The 19,703-nt window shown below is 46.3% G+C and overlaps 1 protein-coding gene and 1 long non-coding RNA gene across 4 annotated transcripts in view; both read left to right on the plus strand.

The window, feature by feature from the left end:
• Positions 1-7,079: 7,079 nt before the first annotated feature.
• Positions 7,080-19,703, plus strand: part of PPP2R1A (protein phosphatase 2 scaffold subunit Aalpha) — a 52,141-nt gene continuing 39,517 nt past the window's right edge. For 2 of the 3 annotated variants that reach the window (XR_004281151.1, XM_032324128.1), the window contains exon 1: positions 7,181-7,258. Coding sequence is in view for 2 of the 3 variants with exons in the window: in XM_032324128.1 (XP_032180019.1) it covers positions 7,181-7,258 (78 nt within the window). In the remaining variant the exon portion in view is untranslated. Of the gene's footprint in view, positions 7,259-19,703 lie in introns of all 3 variants that reach the window. The other variant, XM_032324130.1, reaches the window with a different exon arrangement.
• Positions 7,266-9,840, plus strand: LOC116579180. The gene is made up of 2 exons (XR_004281164.1): positions 7,266-7,433; positions 7,781-9,840. It is a non-coding gene; the product is annotated as an uncharacterized LOC116579180 (long non-coding RNA).

A 19,703-nucleotide genomic window follows, 5' to 3' on the forward strand; every position in this document is an offset into this window, starting at 1 on the left:
TTGGGAAAATTGGACAGACACATGCAGAAGAATGAAACTGAACCATTTCCTTACACCACACACAAAAATAGACTCAAAATGGATGAAAGACCTTAATGTGAGACAGGTATCCATCAAAATCCTTGAGGAGAACACAGGCAGCAACCTCTTTGACATCAACTGCAGCAACTTCTTCCTAGAAACATCACCCAAGGCAAGGGAAGCAAGGGCAAAGTGAACTATTGGGACTTCATTAAGATCCAAAGCTTTTGCACAGTAAAGGAAACAGTCAACAAAACCAAAAAACAACTGACAGAATGGGAGAAGATATTTGCAAACGACATATCAGATAAAAGGCTAGTGTCCAAAATTTATAAAGAACTTATCAAACTCAACACCTAAAGAACAAATAATCCAATCAAGAAATGGGCAGAAGACATGGACAGACATTTCTGCAAAGAAGACATCCAGATGGCCAAAATGCACATGAAAAAGTGCTCCATATCACTCGGCATCAGGGAGATACAAACCAAAATCACAATCAGATACCACCTCGCAGTCAGAATGGCTAAAATTAACAAGTCAGGAAATGACAGATATTGGTGAGGAAGTGGAAAAGCAGAACCTTCCTACACAGTTGGTGGGAATGCAAGCTGGAGCAACCACTCTGGAAAAGCATGGAGGTTCCTCAAAAAGTTGAAAATAGAGCTACCCTACAACCCAGCAGTCACACTACTAGGTATTTACCCTAAAGATACAAATGTAGTTATCCGAAGGGGCATGTGCACCCGAATGTTTATAGCAGCAATGTCCACAATAGCCAAACTGTGGAAAGAACCTAGATGTCCATCAACAGAAGAATGTTTAAAGAAGGTGTGGTGGGTATTAGAGAGGGGACAGATTGCATGGAACACTGGGTGTGGTGCAAAAACAATGAATACTGTTATGCTGAAAATAAATTTTTAAAATTTTAAAAATAAATAAATAAATAAATAAAGATATAAATTAAAAAAATAAATAAAATCTTTTTAAAAATAAAAAAAGAATAGCTAACAGTATTCCAAAGTGAGAAGAAATTACTTCTGATTTTTAAACATTTTTCAATTTCAGTGTTTTTATGTGTAGTTCTAATTAACAATTATCACACATTTACTATATGAAAATCTTATGGAAGGATTGTCAGACTGTCAACTGGGATTAAGCTATTCAAGAAGTTCATTATTTATTAGGAAAGAAAGAAAAAACTGCCATTAAAAGATAGAATGCAATACATATTTCTATAACTCATATGTAGATATGTTCAAAGTGGTTAAATAAACACCAGGCAGAACAGTGATTAATAATGCAAAAGAAAAAGTAGAAAAAAATTGTTTTGTTGTTTCTTTGTAGTGTGCGTGTATATGACTGTGCAAGTATGACGAATCAAGACTCATTGGAAGTACATCTCTTCTTGACAAAAGCCAAGGAGGTTAATAAAGGCCACCCTTTCAGCAGGGATCTAAAAGCCAAAAAAAGAAAAGAAAAGAAAAGAAAAAGGTGTGGTGTGTATATATATACAATGGAATACTATGTAGCCCTCAAAAGAAATGAAATATTGCCATTTGGAACCACGAGGATTGAACTAGAAGCTATTATGCTGAGTGAAATAAGTCAATCAGAGAAAGACAATTATATGATATCTCTGATAAGAGGAATTTGAGAGGTAGGGTGGGGCTCTGGGGGGGAGGGAGGGAGAAAGTGAAACAAGATGGGATCAGGAGGGAGACAAACCATAAGAGACTCTTAATCTCACAAAGCAAACTGAGGGTTGCTGTGGGGAAGGGCATAGGGAGAGGGTGGTTGGGTTATGGACATTGGGGAGGGTATGTGCTAGGGTGAGTGCTGTGAAATGTGTAAGCCTGATGATTCACAGAATTGTACCCCTGGGGCAAATATTACAATACATGTTAATACAATTAATTAATTAAAAAATATTTTTTAAAAAAGAGGTCAGTGCCAAACAGGTCTGAAAAATGTTTGTAGGAAGTTTCATACCCACCAGCCATGTGGGAGATTTTCAGATTTTCCACATCTTTGCTAACAGGTTTGATCTTTTTTACAAAGATTTTATTTATTTATTTGACAGACAGAGAGCACAAGTAGGCAGAGAGGCAGGCAGGGGGCAGGGGGACGCAGGCTCCCTGCTGAAGCAGAGAGCCTGATGCAGGACTTGATCCCAGGTTGATCCCAGGATCCTGGGATCAAGACCTGAGCCGAAGGCAGCGGCTTAATCCACTGAGCCACCCAGACACCCAACAGGTTTGATTTTATTTTTATTTTTGACTTCTGGTTGGTGTGTGATGGTACCAAGTCATCATTTTATTTTCATTTCCTGAAATACTATGGAAGTTGAACATCCTTTCAGATATCTATTGGAAATTGGGCGACCTTTTTTGAAATATATATTAGTTTAATTTGTCCGTGTTTACTATTGCATTGTCTTTATTGATTTATAGTGATTGTGTATATGTGTTGGACATTTTTCTTCTGTTGATTTTTTCATCCTCTCTGTGCACCTGTCTTGTGTCTGTTCTGATGAGGAAAAAAGCTTAATATTAATACAACTATTCCCTCCTTTATACATAATGTTTATTATTCTGTCCAAGAAATACTTTCCTATTCTGAGGCTACAATGATATTCTTGTCCTTTGTTTTTTCTTTTTAAATTTTATTTTATTTTTTCAGTGCTCCAAGATTCATTGTTTATGCACCCCACCCAGTGCTCCATGCAATACATGCCCTTCTTAATACCCACCACCAGGCCCTCCCAACCCACCATGCCCCCTCCCCTCCCAAACCCTCAGTTTGTTTCTCAAGAGTCCACAGTCTCTCATGGTTTGTCTCCCCCTCTGACTTCCCCCAACTCACTTCTCCTCTCCTTTACCCAATGTCCTCTGTGTTATTCCTTATGCTCCACGAGTAAGTGAAACCACATGATAATTGACTCTCTCTGCTTGCTTACTTCACCCAGCATTATCTCCTCCAGTCCCGTCCATGTTGATACAAAAGTTGGGTATTCATCCTTTCTGATGGTGGCATAATACTTGTATTATGTATTGTATACTTGTATACTTGTATACATGGACCATATCTCTTTATCCAAGGGCATTTTGGCTCTTTCCACATTTTGGCGACTGTGGCCATTGCTGCTATAAACATTGGGATGCATATGGCCCTTCTGTTTACTATGTCTGTATCTTTGGGGTAAATACCTAGTAGTGCAATTGCAGGGTCATAGGGTAGCTCTATTTTTAACTTCTTAAGGAATATCCACACTGTTTTCCAAAGTGGCTGCACCTATGTACATTCCCACCAACAGTGTAAGAGGGTTCCCCTTTCTCCACATCCTTTCCAGCACACATTGTTTACTGTCTTGTTAATTTTGGCCATTCTAACTGGTATAATGTGGTATCTCAATGTGTTTTGATTTGAATCTCCCTGATGACTAGTGATGACGAACATTTTTTCATGTGTCTGTTAGCCATTTGTATGTCTTCATTAGAGAAGTATCTGCTCATGTCTTCTGCCTATTTTTTGATGTGTTTTTGTGTGTTGAGTTTGAGGAGTTCTTTATAGATCCTGGATATCAGAATCTGTAGTGTCATTTGTGAATACCTTCTCCCATTCTGTGGGTTGCCTCTTTGTTTTGTTGACTATTTCCTTTGCTGTGTAGAGGCTTTTGATCGTGATGAAGTCCCAAAAGTTCATTTTCGCTTGTTTCCCTTGCCTTTGGAGACATGTCTTGAAAGAAGTTGTTGTGGCCAGTGTTGAAGAGGTTACTGCCTATGTTCTCCTCTAGGCTTCTGATGGATTCCTGTCTCACATTGAGGTCTTTCATCCATTTTGAGTTTATCTTTGTGTATAGTGTAAAAGAATGGTCAAGTTTCATTCTTTGTTTTATTTTAAAAACATTATATCACTTTAAAATTTAGATCAGCAGTCTTTCCAGAATTGAATTGTGATATATGGATAGTGAATTTTTTTTTTCTGGTAAGCTAACAAATTTAAATTCGTTCAGAATATGGGATATTGTATGTGGAACTGAAGTAGAGATGTGAACCAGAAGCTCTTGCTGCCTGTTGGGTATGAATAAGAATACCTTTTGTCTCTATCCCTGGAGTCTCATGTCTTCTCCCAGCATCCATGCAACTGAAAGGCTAACTTACTGGTTTGTAAATGGGCTAACATCTTACACTCTTTACCTTTCTTGACAGTCTTGGCAGTGAGGATGGGATAGCAATTGAACCTTCCAAGCACTGACATTTGGGAGTTGCCATAGTAACAGAAAGAAGCTGAGTTGATGTGGTCTTTGGGGCCTCCCTCAGGCTGTGTGGAGTGATATAAGAAAATTACATAGGCTGGGTAGCTTATACCCAGATTCATATCTCAGACCCACCCCACCCCACTGGTGGCAAATGAAAGACTCTGTGTCCCAGTAACACTTCTCTACCTGAACCTCACCCTGACTGGGAAAATCCTGGCTATCCTACAACTAAGGGAAGGAAAAACAAATGATTAACTTACAGAGATTACAGTCCTGCAAGACACGAGTCCCCCTCAGTCTACAAATGTCTTACATGAAATTTACAAGAAAAAAGCATTCTTACCAATAACCTAACTTCCAGAAGGCAGTGTCTTAATATTAAAGCTTTGCTAGAGGGAAAAAACAACCTTAATTTGACAAACAGCAAGTCCTCTGATATCTTACAGGTCCTCTTTAGTGTATGCAATTTCTCTTGAAAACCTCATGCTTTAATAAAATCACCCTTTTGCACCTATGATGTCTCAAGAATTCCTTTTTAGCCATCAGCTTCAGACCTCACCAACATTCAAAAACTACATCAACTGTCTGGCCTGATATTCCAAGTTTAGAATGCATCAACATGGACTCAATTCTAACAGTGTAGGAAGGGCCCCCAAAGTCCTGTGCCCCATGGAAAGGCCATATTCAGGAACAAAGGCCTTTCTAGCAGCAACTCAGCTTGACAAGAATAAGTGGTGCCTATCCCTTCCCAGGAAATTTTAAGCTCCATGCTGTAGCCAAAGCCACTGGCACTAGGAACCCTCAGTCCTCTGAGAGTGCCCTAAATGTATGGCACTGACACTGATGGTTTAGGTCAGCTGAAACCTAATAGTGTCCCTGGAGCCACTGGGTCCAGTTAGTCTCAGTGCCTGCTCTGCAGAATGGAAATCAGAAGCAGGTCCTTCCTTCATTGGTCACATCTCAGAAACCTGGGCTGCTGCCAAGGGTCTAGCTATTCATCATGTTACTTGAAAACTATAGACTGGCAGATTAAGGACCCCCTCCATCCACTTCCTTTTTGGGCTGTGAACTGTGGAAACCAATTGCAGTGCTGAAATACTTGTCTGGGTCACACATTTAGATGCCTATAGTAAGGGTCTGTTCTTCAGAGATTACTAGAATCAAGCTGCTGATTGAGCCATTTTATGACGCAGAGGTTCTCTGCAGGGCACACTTGTGACACCCCGCTGTCCTCCCCAGCATTACTGAGGTATACTTGGGAAATAAAATTGTATGATATTCAAAGTGTACCCTTAGCTATGAAGACGCATAGTCTCAGTGAGCTGGTAGGGTGGTGGGGAGATCTTGGGCACATGGAGATCAAGAATTGAAATATGCAATGCCACCACCATCCCATTTTTATGGGGAGCAGTTTCCTAAGTAGAGTGGGGAGGGCTGTTTTAAAAAGAAACTCGGGTTTGAAGTTCAGACATGTCCAGGAGTCCTAGCTCACTCAGCCTTGCCTTTCAAGAGGTTCGATGAAGGGGGAAGAAGCATCCCAAAGCTTCCCTCCCCCATCCCCCAAATCCCTCTGTTAAGGTGGTTCTCAGAGGTGGGTGGGGGCTTTGATGAGTGAGGCGTGGAACATACATTAGTCAGACATAACACTTCTTCCACTCTGTGTAAGGAGACAGACTCCAACGCATGGTCACAATGCCAGCCCTAGGGATCGACTTTCAGAGACAGAGACAGAGACAGACAGACACGCAGGGTTGGGCTGTGGTGGTGGTCGTCGTTGTATGTGGTTCTGGGGGCTGGAGGACCAAGGCTGAAGAGAAGCAGTGAAGGGGAGACATTTTATGCAGAGATCTGAGCATTAAATAGAAACTGCTCTGGAAGTAAAGGGATGGTGTGTTTAAATGCTCTTTGATTGAGGGGAAAAGGCATGACCTCGTGAGAGGGCGCTAATTTTCCAGGACCGCTGAGGGTCTTTTTTTTAAAGATTTTATTTATTTATTTGAAAGACAGAGAACACAAGTAGGCAGAAAGGCAGGCAGAGAGAGAGGAAAAGAAGCAGGTTCCCTGCTGAGCAGAGAGGCCGATGCGGGCTCGATCCCAAGACCCTGGGATCATGACCTGAGCTGAAGACAGAGGCTTTAACCTACTGAGCCACCAAGCCGCCCCTTCCACGACCGCTGAAATGTAAAACGGGGAGTAGAAGATGTGCTTAAAGCCGGTTTAGGAACCAGATCTACAGATCTACAAGGACCTTAAATATCAGTCTGAGGGGTTTGCGTTTCATCCAGAGAGTAAGGCAAGTCACCACTCTTCTTTAGGCTGCTGCATAATACGGCAAAAACCAAAGACTCACTCGCGTCTCCTCCCTCACAAAGTTGCCCTTAACACGGCCGCCAACCACCAGAACCACCAGCTTGGGAGCCAAAACTTGCAGGCCGTCTGGGTCCCCACATGACGTCATGCAAACCTCGCGACGCATGCGCAGAAACTTTGTGCCGGACTCGCCGGAGGACAGGTTTTGCCTCCTTCGAATCCCTCCACTTATTGGCTAGGAACAACTGCTCGTCTCGCTCGTTGTTAGCGGTGACGTAGGCGGGTACAATCTTGGTCGCTAAGATACCGCATACTTCCGTTTCCTTCCGCTCTCTGCTAAACGGAGGCAGCCCGACCTCAGTGCCTTCGACCAATGGCAAATGGGCACTGGGCGGGGCTTCGTTTGCCCGGACCAACGAAATGCGGGGTTGGCCCGGCGGAGCGCGGCCAATGACAGTGGGGCAGCCCCTGTAAAGTGGCTCGGGCGCCCCCACGCTCGTCTTTCGTCCTCTTCCCAGCCCTACCCCTCCCTGCCCCTGTTTCTGCACGGCGCCGGCCGCAGTCTGACAGGGACGGGAGGGAGCCAAGATGGCGGCCGCCGACGGCGACGACTCGCTGTACCCCATTGCGGTGTTGATAGACGAGCTTCGCAACGAGGATGTTCAGGTCCGGAGGCCCCGGGGGTCTTGGGGAATACGGGAAGGGGTAATGGGGGCACGGACGGCCCTCGCGCAGAAAGCTCAGTGTTCGCTGGGAGTGGCGGAAGGGGGCGGCGGCCAATCAGCGCCCAGTTCTCACGTCTCCAGGTCCCAAGACTGGATGAGACGGCGCCCGGGATTGGGTATTAGCCCCCCGAGGGCGGGAGGCAGGCCTCTCTGGAGGGGTCCCGGGCCTGCCTAGTGCGCGTGGCGGCCCGGGTCCTGGGAAGCAGCGGCGGGGGAGGGGGTTCGGCCACTTGGGGCAGAGGAAAGGGCTCGGTGGTTGGCGGCGGCCCCTGAATGGCCCTTTGGGGATGGGGGCGCGAGGCTCGCTCCGAGTGGGGGAGGGGCCCCGGGTTTGTCGAGGCTCTGGTAGGTTTTCTCCTTCCTATGTTCCGGCGGCTGGGCCTCAGCACTGTGGGGTGAACTTATAAATGGGGTCTGAGAGATGACGCTGCCTTTCCGATTCCTGCTCTCCCTCCCTCTTCAGTTTTGATGTAGATTCCCGAAGGGGAGGGGCGGCGAAAACACTCCGATTGCCAAGGGGGCAACTAGCCAAATTCAAGCGCGGATTTACGCTGAAATTCTCCCCAGCTTCTGGGATCCTGCCGAACAGCGGGTGGGCAGTTTATTCAACAGGTTAACATATTTGTGGTGAGTGGGATTGGGGCACGGCCAAGCCGTGCTGGCGAGTGGTTGAGAAGCCTAAGGACTCCCCGGTTTGCCCATCCCAGCTCCACCTCCCACCCGCCGTGCGACCTTGTGCAAATTACTTCACGGCTCTGGGCTTGTTTTCCCTGAAATGTGGGCTAATAATAGTTCAGGCCTCACTTGGTGGTTGTGATGGGCTGGATGAGTTAGGACTACAAGTGAAATAGAACGGTGCCTCGTTGTTGTTAAGGGCCCAATAAATGTTAGCGGCAATTATTGGGAGTAGTAATTGAAGAGGCCCCATTCTCCCTTTATAGGGGCCTCAATTTTTGTTTATAAAATTGAGCGGATGGCACTGGGCCCAGCCTCTGAAGTTCGAGGTACATCACAAGTTATGGAGTCAGACAGACTGCTGTTGTACTCCTGGCTCTTCCACTTCTTGCTCTTTGACATGGGCAAGTCGGTTAATCTCCTTAGTCCTTGCTTTCCTCTTCTCTCAAATGGAGGTAATTGTCTAGTTCATAGGGCTCTTGTGTGGATTCATTTGTTCAGTAAACACTTGCCACATATCAGTTATGGTGCTGAGGATATAATGGTGACACCAGTTGTTAAACAGGAAGCAGATGTGAAACAGCTGAATACATTATTAACAGGTGTGAGATGTGGGAAGGCAACAGCAGGGCTTGTGATGGTGAATCAGTTAGTGTTGGGCCTCAGCTCTGAGTAGGGCATTATTTTAGGCACAGGTATACAAGAGGGAACAAGGTGACAAAAACTAGTGGCCTCATGTTATAGTGTGGGGAGACAGACGAGAAGACAGTTGAAGCGTGTACTGTATAAGATGGCAGTAAGTGCTTTGGAGAAAAATGAAGCAGGGATGTGGCGGACGGGGGAGTGTTACAAGTTTAGAGAGAATGGCCAGGCAAGGCCTTCAAGGGAACATTTGAGCAGAGATGCGAAATGAGGAACAGGTCCTCATAGGTATCTGGTGAATAACATTCCAGGTAAAGGAAGCCAGTGCAAAGGTTCTATGGCAGCACTGTGCAACACATGTTCTGCGAACTGCAGGAAGCCAGTATGACCAACAGCTCACCAACAGAATGAGCTGTTGGTGTTGGGAGATGAAGATGAAGGAGGCTGTGACTCAGAAGGATCTTATGAGCAGTGACTTAAACAAGGGGTTGCCAGATCATTGAGCACAGTTCAAGAAAGAGTTCTTGAGGTGTTTACAATGCAACTTAACAAGTTTATTTAAATAACATGGGGACCTGTGGACAGAAGAAGCTGTACTTTTGCTCTCTTAAAGCCAGTGGTTTTATGCTTAGTGCTCAAGGGGCAGGGATGTGCAGGGAATATTAGATCATAAATGTTTTTTTCGAATTTTTACTCATAAAACTACTTTCACAAGGTTTCTCTGGTGCTTGTCATTTCGCTTAGTATTAACTATCGGTGAGATGTATAGGTAGTCATGAGACCCTTTAAGAACATAGCAAACAGCTAATTTCTGGTCCTTTTTGAAACTATGCAGGTTGTAGGTCAGCCTTCTGGGCTAAAGGTGAACATTTTCTGCTTCTTTCCCTCATCACAGGAATTGGCATATGGCCAGGGGTGGCCTTTGCCTTTTTATTTTTTAATAAAGTATTATTGAAAACACAGATCCTTCAATTTACATATTATCCATGGCTGCTTTTGTGATACAACAGCAGGGTAGAGTTGAGTAGTTGCCACAGAGACAAATATTTGAGGCTTTTATTTTAAAAGCTAAAGTATTTACTGCCTAGTTCTTTACAGTAAGGAGAGTGTCCGCCTTAGACTTAAACACCTCTGTATTAAACCCCACCCTTTCTTCCTCAACCTGCCCCCACCTGCTGCCCCCAGAGTAGCCCATTACCAGGTCCATACAGACCTTGGCTGACGTGCTTTTCAGTGTAGTAGCCACTCTGTGGCTCTTGAACACATCAGATGTGGCTGAATTGAGTTGAGATGTACTTGTAAGTAAATACGTACCAGATTTAAGAGACATGCTTTGGAGAGTGTTAAACATCAGGGTGAAGCTTTTCATCTTTATTACCCATTGAAATGATAAAAACATTGGGTTAAATAAAATATATTAATTTTGTATGCTTAGTATTTTTTTATTAATCTTACCAGAAAATATAAACTTATCTGTATGGCTTGTATTTATTGTCTGCATTGTTTCTTTCTTTTTTGTCTGTATTATATATCTGTCGGTGTGTGCTGACTCTAGGTCATGCTGTCTTCATATATAGAGAAAGAAAGCCAGTGGGTTATTTTTTTAAACACTAAATATTTTGTTCTACAACTTACACTTTTAACTTAGTATTTCTTCCTTATCTTTTCATGCTGGTACATACAGATCTGTGTTTAAAAGGAGTTTGAACATTTTCCCAAGAATCAGAGACAAAAGTCTCAGAGATTGCATCTGTGCCCATGTGTATGGGCTTTCTGAGGGCAGGGCTCGGCTCTGAGACATGGCTCTGATTCATCTCAGGATTCAGCGGCTCAGTATAGGCCTCAGAATAGAGGAGCGCAGAAAGGATTGAATGAATAATGATAATGGTGGATATCTGTTGGGTGCTTGCTCTAAGCTAACTGCTACCAAGGGCATTGCATTTATGAGCTTCCTGAATTCTCATCGCCACCCTCTGAAGTAGGTCCTGTGTCTTCCTGAGCAGGAAACTAAAGCACAGCCTAGTATGTAGCTTGGTCAGATTCATGCGGCTGAGAAGTGGAGGACCCAGGAAAGGTTCCCAAAGGATGTGTAAGACCTAAGGAGAGAATGGAATTTGGGGCAGACAGAAACTTGCTGACTGTATTCATATGCCAGATATTTTAATTGGTCTTTAATGAGACAATCTAGGATACTAGAATGAACATGGGATTGGGCACCCTCTAGTCTTGATTGATTTGCTCAGCAAATAATTGTCCAGCACCTTTATGCACCAGATTGTTTTAAATGCTAGAACACAGCCGGGAGTAAAACAGCGAAGCTTCTGCTTCATGGGGCTTGTGTTCTAGTAGAGGAGGCAGACAGTAGGTCGAGAGTGTGATGTCAGTGGCAGTAATTGCTTACTGGAAAAATAAGGTAGGTTAATAAAAAATAATAATAAATAAGGCAGGCTCCAGGGCCTAGAGCAAGCCCAGGGCTGCTTTTTATTTTATTTATTTATTTATAGATTTTATTTATTTGAGGAAGAGGGAGAAGCAGACAGCAGACTCCCCTCTGAACCCATTGTGGGGCTCAGTTCCAGGACCCTTAGATCATGTCCTGAGCTGAAGTCAGCTGCTTAACCAGCTGAGCCCCGCCAGACACTCCTCATCACTGCTTTTTAGATAGGATAGTCAAGGAGGTGATAGTGGAGGAAGTGAGGGTCACTGGGGAAGTGATATTGAGCCCTGAGGTGGGCGCGTGCTAGTTGTGTTCAGAGAACAGCAAGCAGGCCAGCGGGGCTGAAGCAGGAAGAACGGCAGATTGGTGAGAGGTGAGGACTAGTCTGGAGTGAGATCAAGTGAAGGCCTGCGGACCAGGTCAAGGGCTTCTGTGAGTTTGAGTTCCTTTGCAAGGCTTCGCATGGAGAAATGACATGTTCTGGCTTAATTCTAAAGGATCCTCTTGGCTATTGAGTAGAGGCCGAGCAGGAGCATATGGACCTGTTGGGGTGTCCTTGCAGAGCTGGCACCCAGGACTGGCGTTGGTGCATGGTTGTAAGGAGTAGAGGTTAAACTCTGGGTCTGTTGACAGGAGGGCAGGTGGGATTTGCTGGTGGGTGGGATGTAATGTGTTGGGTGGTAAAGTGGGGAGTCAGGGGTGACAGCTTTGAATCCCACTTCTCCTAGTTTGTCCCATGTGTGTCCTTGGACCAATACTTTTTTCTCACTGGGCTGGGATTCCTCGTCTGTGGAGTGGAGTGATGATGAGGAAGAAGCATCTGCTGGGGAGATTGTGAAGATGCAGTGGAATTGGCAAATTAAGTGGCTGCTTGGAAGTAAGCATTCAGTATGTGATGACCTTGTTCTGTGGTGGTAGCTTTTTGTGTTTTATACTTGGGAAAGTGATGTGCAAAGAGATGGCATCCCTTACCTAAGGCCTTCCCAGTCAGTAAGAAGCAGAGGCCGGACTGCAGTATCCAGTTGTTCAGGGCCCCGTGTTACTTACAGTGTGGTCTGTTGGGTGAGAGGCTATGTCTCTATTAGACTCTTTTCTCATCTATAAAATGGGAGTGATTTTGTAACTTAGGAGTTTGTAAGGGGGTTGTGAGGATTAAATAGTATGGTACATGGGAAATGCTTAGAACAGTGCTTGACGTGTTGTGAATGTTCAGTAAGTGTTGGCCTATAGTAGTCATGGTGGGGATGAGATCATGGGGGCTTTGTCAAGGCGAGGTGCCTGAGTATTTTCGAAGACTGTTCTGTCGTATTTATTTTTTTAAGAGAGCGCGTGCATGAGCCAGAGCAGGGAGAGGGAGAAGCCAACTCCCTGCTGAGTGCAGACCCCGATGTGGGGCTTGTTCCCAGGACCTCGAGGTCATGACCTGAGTTGACATCTGTAGTTGGACGCCCATCCGACTGCACCGCCCAAGTGCCCTTTAAAGACTGTTCTTTTCCTGATTCCTCTAGAGCAGTGGTTCTCAGCTCTGGCTGACTTTGTTTCCCCAGAAAACAAATGTCCGGAGGTATTTTTGGTGGTCAGGACTGGTGGGGAGAGTCCATCTGGGATCCCGCAGGGAGAGGCCTATGATGCTGCCCAGTGTCTTACTGATACACAGGACGGCCCCCACCACGGAGGTGCTCTGGCTCCAGATGTCAGTCTTGCCTCGGTTTAGAGACCCTGCTGTGCACCCAGCAGCGCCATGAGTACTTTGTGTTCGTTAAGTCCTCGTAAACGACATCAGAGATAGTTGCTAATTTACTTTCTCTAGGAGTTTTTTAGTAGTTAAATATCTGATGTCAGAAATGGCCACGTGTTTTCACCTGTTCCTCACTCTCCCTCAGGTTTGTGGGGGGTTTGTTTGTTTTTAAGTGTTTTAAAAGTCAGTTCCAGGCTTCAGACATTTTCTCCCACATGCTTTGTTACGTATGTCTCACTCACACTGGGTGACAGCGCTGCTGTCATCTGCATCAAACCAGGCCGTTCTGATCCCTCAGGCTCCTCTAAACCTCAGATTTCCCCAAGGGCTTCAGAAGTCTCCTTTACATTGGGCATGTTTAAATCAGTTTATGAATTTGACTGTGAGTCGTGGCATTTATTTATTTATTTATTTTTTGAGTCGTGGCATTTTTGTAAGTAACGACGCTAGGAAATAGCCAAGGGCACTGTGTTTCCAGGGTAGCACTCAGTCCTCACCACCAGGCTGAGCCCCCTGTGCAGACAAAGTCTAGGATTGAAAGTAACACAGGGCGACAGTGCCACAGTGGAAGCAGACCTGGGTTTTGAGTTCTGCTCTTCTGGCCACTTCATAAGTTCCTCAGCCCTTCGGCCTTGATTTTCTTGTTATGTGAAGAAAGGGTGGAAGACTCACAGGCTGGGTGGTGTGGGGTTAGTGGGGCGGACCGTGGAAAGACCCTGCAGTCGCTGGCCACTCTCCGGGACCCTGTGGCAGCTCGCCCCGTGTCTCCAGAGCATGGACCTAAAGCTCCAGCTTCTTTTCATGGTGTGCGCGGGCAACCGGTGAAGTGGAACTTAGAGTCAAGGTTGCTCTCCGGGCGGTTAAACTGGGGGGACGGCTGCGTAGGAAGGCAGTGCCGAAGCGGGCTGCTGCTGCAGTGTGTGCCGCAATTCCCCGGATGGCTGCACGCTCCTCTCTGCCCCGCCTGCCTGGCTGTGGAATGGCTGTGGGGCTGCCGTGTGCCTCTGGCGCTGTGGTAGCAATTACAGGGAGACCGTGTGTGGGGCACCTAGCTGTGGTCCTGGCACATAAGTAGTCTAAGGTGTAGTTGGGTGTTCAAAAACTGAAATTGTTTCTTTTTATGATTTTTGGTGAGCCCAGCCCTGTACTAGGTTCAGGAATCACCATTGGTAACAGTCCTGACCCTTGTCCCGGAGACTGGTCACCTTCCAGATAAGGGAAGCAGGCACATCCATGAGCGGTTATCATGCCAGGCAAACTGCTGCGAGAAGTAACTCACTCCGGCGCTTTGGCTTCTGAGCGTGCAGCACTTATATCCGCTGCCTCGCCCCTGAAACGTGAAATACGTAAGGAGCGATGGTGAAGGAGAGCGAACAGTGAGGTGCTTGCCGCCTGCGAGGCTCTGTCTCCAGGTTCTCCTTGTACGAATATTCCAGCAGTCCCGTGAGGTCAGCTCTGCTGTTAATTCCCATTTTTCAGGGAGGAGACAGTAGCTCCAAAGTGCCCAGACTGGCCCAGGGACCCTTAGCTAGTAGGTAAAGCCAGAGTACATGCTCATTTATCATATATTTTTAAAAATTTCTTCAAATAATGTAGAAATACAGGTTGTGGTGCCCATTTTCACCCTTCAGCAATGCTAAATGATTACCAGGTGGGAGCTTGGTTTTTCCCACCCACACACATTATGTTCATTTAAAAACGTGACCCTTTGTGGAACAAGGAAGAAAGATACATAGGCTAGGACTTTGTAGGAGGTGGAGAGACTTCTCCTGGCCGGCCAAGGCTCCGTGTTAAGTTACACACCTTACATTACAGACCCCAGTGCCCCGTTGCTGGCCACCACCTGTTCCAGACAGCAGCAGTCTGGAGCATACGCCCCTAGACACTTTTATCTCTGCTTGTATTCACATTTGTAGTTCCTTTATTTAAAAAAAAGAAAAAAAAATCCTGCAGATATTGATTGGGCTTTAACTCCATGCCAGGTGTTGTCCTAGATTCTTGGGGCGCGGGGGAAAGAAGACAGGGTCCCTGCCCTGTGAAGCTGGTGTTCTAGTGGGGCAGGACAAACTGAGCGGAGAAGTCTGTGTCAGGACTGCTGAGAGCGCTTACATGTGGGGAGAGACGGCATGCTGTTTCCCCAGGGTGCTCGCGTGTGAGGATCCAGCAGAGGCCTGAGTAAAGTGGGGGAAGCCCTGAGGTGACTGGAGGGAGAGTGTTTCAGGCTGAGGAAATGGTACATCAGCAAGTGCAAAGAGCTGGGTGAAGGTGGTGTTGCATTGGTTTTACTGTCGAGGAAGCCGTTGACAGGATTTCCAGGGGTATGGGGGCGGTGGGCAGTGAGAGTGGGTGAGGAGGGGCTAGATTCTGTTGGGCCTCATAGACCATAGCAAGGCCTTTGGATTTCACGCCAAAGGGAAGGTGGATTGCCTGTGGCTCGCACGATACACATTTGTGACAGGGAAGCTCCCTGGGCTCACACTGTACGTGTTTGGGTCAGGGAAACTTGGTGGATCCAATGGAAACACTGACCTTAAAAAGTGAGTAGTGCTTCTACACTGGATGCGGTGGCTGGAAGGGAGATGTTGTATGTGTGTCTCCATGTACTGGGCTCTGTGCTGAGGGCCACTGGGCACAGAGGCAGCCCCAGCCCGGGGTGACAGGCTCTCGCAAAACCATGTATGTGGAACATCATGGGCACTTGACAGGAACCTGCTCGGGGGACAGTGCACAGGGTAGACTTCAGCACTGTGCCACGATCAAGGACAGCAAGGATTTCTTGTTGATGTTATTAATAGCTGCTCCAACAGGAATATCATAGAGAACCCGACCAACAGTTGTTCCGGCAAGTTAAGGGCTCATTTTTTCCTTACATGACCAGTTCGGCAGCTCAAGGCTGTCAGAGAATTGGGTCAGAGTATGCTGTTCCTTTGAGCTGCCTCGTGTGGCCACAAGATCGTTGCTCTGTCTGTTGTTGTTAAGTCCTCACAGAACCACACTGGAAGCAGGGGCTGACCTCGGACAGAGAAGTTTTTTTTTCCTTGTCATCCTCCCTTTTTTCCCAAGGAGGAGAGTCTTTGTTGAAGGCTGACTTGCCCTTGTCTCTTTGTCCAGAACTAGGTCATGTGCTGAGTTCACTGGAATTCAGTTTGGCTGTAAATACGGGGAAAATTCTAAATGAGGCTTAAATAGCTTGAGGTTTATTTCTGACTTACGACCAAAAAGTCTGAAGGCAATGCGGCTGGTATGGCACTCTTTCTGTCTCTGGTGTTAGGGTCTCAGGCTCTTCCACTTCGTACACTGCTTGCATGTCACCCATCCTACCCTCCCCATCTCCAGGTTCACCTCATGATCCCAAGGTGGCTGCTAAAGCCCAGCCATCATAGCCCCATTCCATGCATTCCATGCAGGAAAGAGGGAAGATGAGTGTGACCACAGATCCTCTTATGGACACTTCCTAGAAGTCACACACACCATTCCCACTGAGATTTCACTGGCCAGGCGTTAATTTCACGTTGGATGAAAAAGTGATTCAGATGTCTTTTCCTGGAGGTCATGTGCATAGCTGAAAACCAGGGGTTATGAGCGGCAGTATAACCCAGTGCAGGAGCTCTATTTTTTTTTTAAATTAACATGTATATTGTTTTAGGGTTACAGGTCTGTGATTCATCTGTCTTAGACAGTCACAGCGCTCACCATAGGACATACTGTCCACGGTGTCCATCACCCAGTCACCCACCCCATCCCTCCCACTCACCTCCATGAGAGCAACCCTCAGTTTGTTTCGTGAGATTAAGACTCCCTTACGGTTTGTCTCCCTCTCTGGTTTCATCTTATTTCACTTTTCCCTCCCTTCCCCTACAATCCTCTGTCTTGTTTCTCATATTCCTTGTATCAGTGAGATCATATAATAATTGTCTTTCTCTGATTGACTTATTTCACTTAGCATAATACCCTCTAGTTCCAACCACATTGTTACAGATGGCAAGATTTCAGTTTTGATGGCTGCATAATATTCCATTGTATGTAGATACCACATCTTCTTTATCCATTCATCTGTTGATGGACATCTCGGCTCATTCCACAGTTTGGCAATTGTGGACATTGCTGCTATGAACATTGGGGTGCATGTGCCTCTGCGGATCACTACATTTGTATCTTTAGGGTAAATACCCAGAGTGGGTCATAGGGTAGCTCTATTTTCAGCTTTTTGAGGAACCTCCATGCTGTTTTCTAGAGTGGCTACACCAGCTTGCATTCCCACCAACAGGGTAGGAGGGTTCCCCTTTCTCCGCATCCTGTTGTTTCCTGACTTGTTAATTTTAGCCATTCTGACTGGTGTGAGGTGGGATCTCACTATAGTTTTGATTTGTATTTCCCTGATGCCAAGTGATGTGGAGCACTTTTTCATGTGTCTGCAGGCCATTTGACTGTCATCTTTGCAGAAATGTCAGTGCAGAAGCCCTTAACCTGGGGCCCATCTCAGATTCCAGCACAGGTCCATCAATTCGGGTAGGGAAAATAACACCTTTATTTTCAATAACCTGTAACTCCAATTTAACTTTCCTCCTATTAGGAATTGTAGTATTACAATAGCAAAGTATAGGAAGCGTCAGCAAAAGCCTGTGGGAATCATGACCGTTCACATCTTTTGGCATCTGTTGCGGGTACTTCTAGTGTTGTCTGTGTTCTCCGTTTAAAACTATGGTTCTTAGACTTGCTGTGAGCACACACACCCCCAAATTAAAAACACAGAAATACAGATTGATGCAACTGGTTAACAGCCAGGTGATTGGGGTTCATCCTGGCTCTGCCACCTATAAGCTGTGAGAGGTTACTTAACTTCCCTGTGCCTTTGTTTCCTCGGCCACGTAATGGGTGATCCTGAATCTTCATGCGATTGTCTTGGGGATCAAATGAGTTAAGACATGAAGGCTCCTAGAACAGTGCCTGGCACACAGTATGCACCATGGAGTATTTGCTGTTATTTTACTTTTACTGGGAGAGAAAGGAAAGGAGACCCCAGGGGGAAAGGTGGCCTGCTGCCATGTGTGCCCTTCTTGAGATGCCTGAACAAAATCAGGGTGCTGTCAACAGGGTAGGTCAAAGCTGTCATTATTGTGTTTGCTAGTCGAAGGGTATTCCCAGGTTTATGTCACTTGGTAGTCACAGTAACCTTTTGAGGATGGGTGATATTTAATCCCCATTTCGCAGATGAGGACGTTGAGACCCAGAAAGGTACAGAGTGGCCCGAGATCCCATAGCTAATATGTAAAGGTGCTTAGCTAAAGGTGGCTTTAGCCCCAGAGCTCCTCCCTGCCTTTCTTGAGTGTTCCTGGTGCTGTCTGTGCTGAGAAAGGCAAGCTGACATTTTCAGTGACACCAAAACCAGTGTCTCCGGGGACAGCAGGAGGGAAGGGGGCTCTCTAGCATGGCAGAGATGGCTTGATTCTTATGCACCCGCCCCTTGGGCACCTTTCTTAAATATAGAGATGTTTAGATGAAGAGTCTGGGTGCCTGGCTTCCGATCTGGGCTCTTGTTGCTTTTCTGGCAAATGACAGCTTCTCTGTGCATGGGCATCCTCACCCTTAGAACAACACCTGCCTCAGAGCTCACTTCTAAGGATCAGATGTGTTCCTTCTCCACGTCCCGCACTTGGGTGCTGTCGGGCACCTAGTAGGCAGTCAGATGTCAGCAGCTCTTGTTGGCATTACGCTTACACTCATCCCCTGCTAGTGTCTTGTCCTCAAGGCTGCTGCTCAGCTATCAGGGCCATGGCCCTTGGATGCATTTCCCCGTTGCCCAGCTGAGAGAGGAACCCAAAGCTCTAACTGGAAGGCGACAGAGAGGAAGGAAACAAGCATTTAAGTCAGTAGGCCCCCCATATTTTATTATGGAGAACGTCAGACCTGCAGAACATTGAGAGTCGGACAAAGGCCAGCAGACTGCGATCCGTAGACCGAATTCCACCCGTGGTCTGCTTTTTTGCAAATGCAGTTTGCCTGTTGGGTTGCATATTGTGTGGTTCTGTGGCTGTTTTTGTGTCAGTGCACAGTTGAGTAGTTAGGACAGAGACTCTGTGGCCCAAGATGCTGAAAGTACATACTTGCCAGCAGTTTACAGGGAAGGTTTATATTCACCACCTGTAGTCATTCACCATTAGTGCTCACCATGTTTCGTTATGTTTCTGTTGGTCTGTCTCTATGGGTGATTTATTTTTAGGCTAAATAAGATGAAGTTCTCATAATACTTCATCTCTAGGTTCATTGGTGCTGGAGAGCTGAGTGTTCAGACTGCGTTAAACCCAAATACCCAGTGACTGTATGAGAAATGTGAACGCATTTTTCTGAAAGGAGAGGCCACCATGGCATTTCCTTGGAGTGACAGTATTGTCTGTGATTTCTGAGATTTTTAAACCCCGGGACCAGGGAACTGATGTAGGATCACAGTCACTCACAGACCTCTCTGGGAAAAGCACTGGCTGAGGGAGCCCCGTCCCATGTTGTGCCTCCCCTTCCAGGAAGAGGATGCCTTCTCTGTGCCCAGCAGTGGCTTACTCACTCTCCAGGGTGTTTCCCTCCACCCCCACACTCATGACGTCACCTCTTTCTGCCACAGCCCTGCGAGCCAGGAGGAGAGGCCACACTATTGTGCTGGAGAAACAAGGGTTTCCATTCCCGGTGGGCTGTACCATCAGGGGTCCCAGCTCTCTCTCGGCTCTGGCACGTGTCTGTCTCTCTCAGGTCCCTGTGTTCACAGTCTTGAAAGGGAGCGTTGGATACCAACCTCCCTAGGAGTGAGAGGATTGAAAGAGGTCCTAACACCTAAATGCTCCATGTGAGACCTGTCCTGTGTTAGCCAAATGTGTTAGAGTCCTCGGTGCCACAACAAAGCAC

Source organism: Mustela erminea, chromosome 19, assembly GCF_009829155.1.
Source record: "Mustela erminea isolate mMusErm1 chromosome 19, mMusErm1.Pri, whole genome shotgun sequence".
Taxonomy (NCBI): Eukaryota; Metazoa; Chordata; class Mammalia; order Carnivora; family Mustelidae; genus Mustela; species Mustela erminea.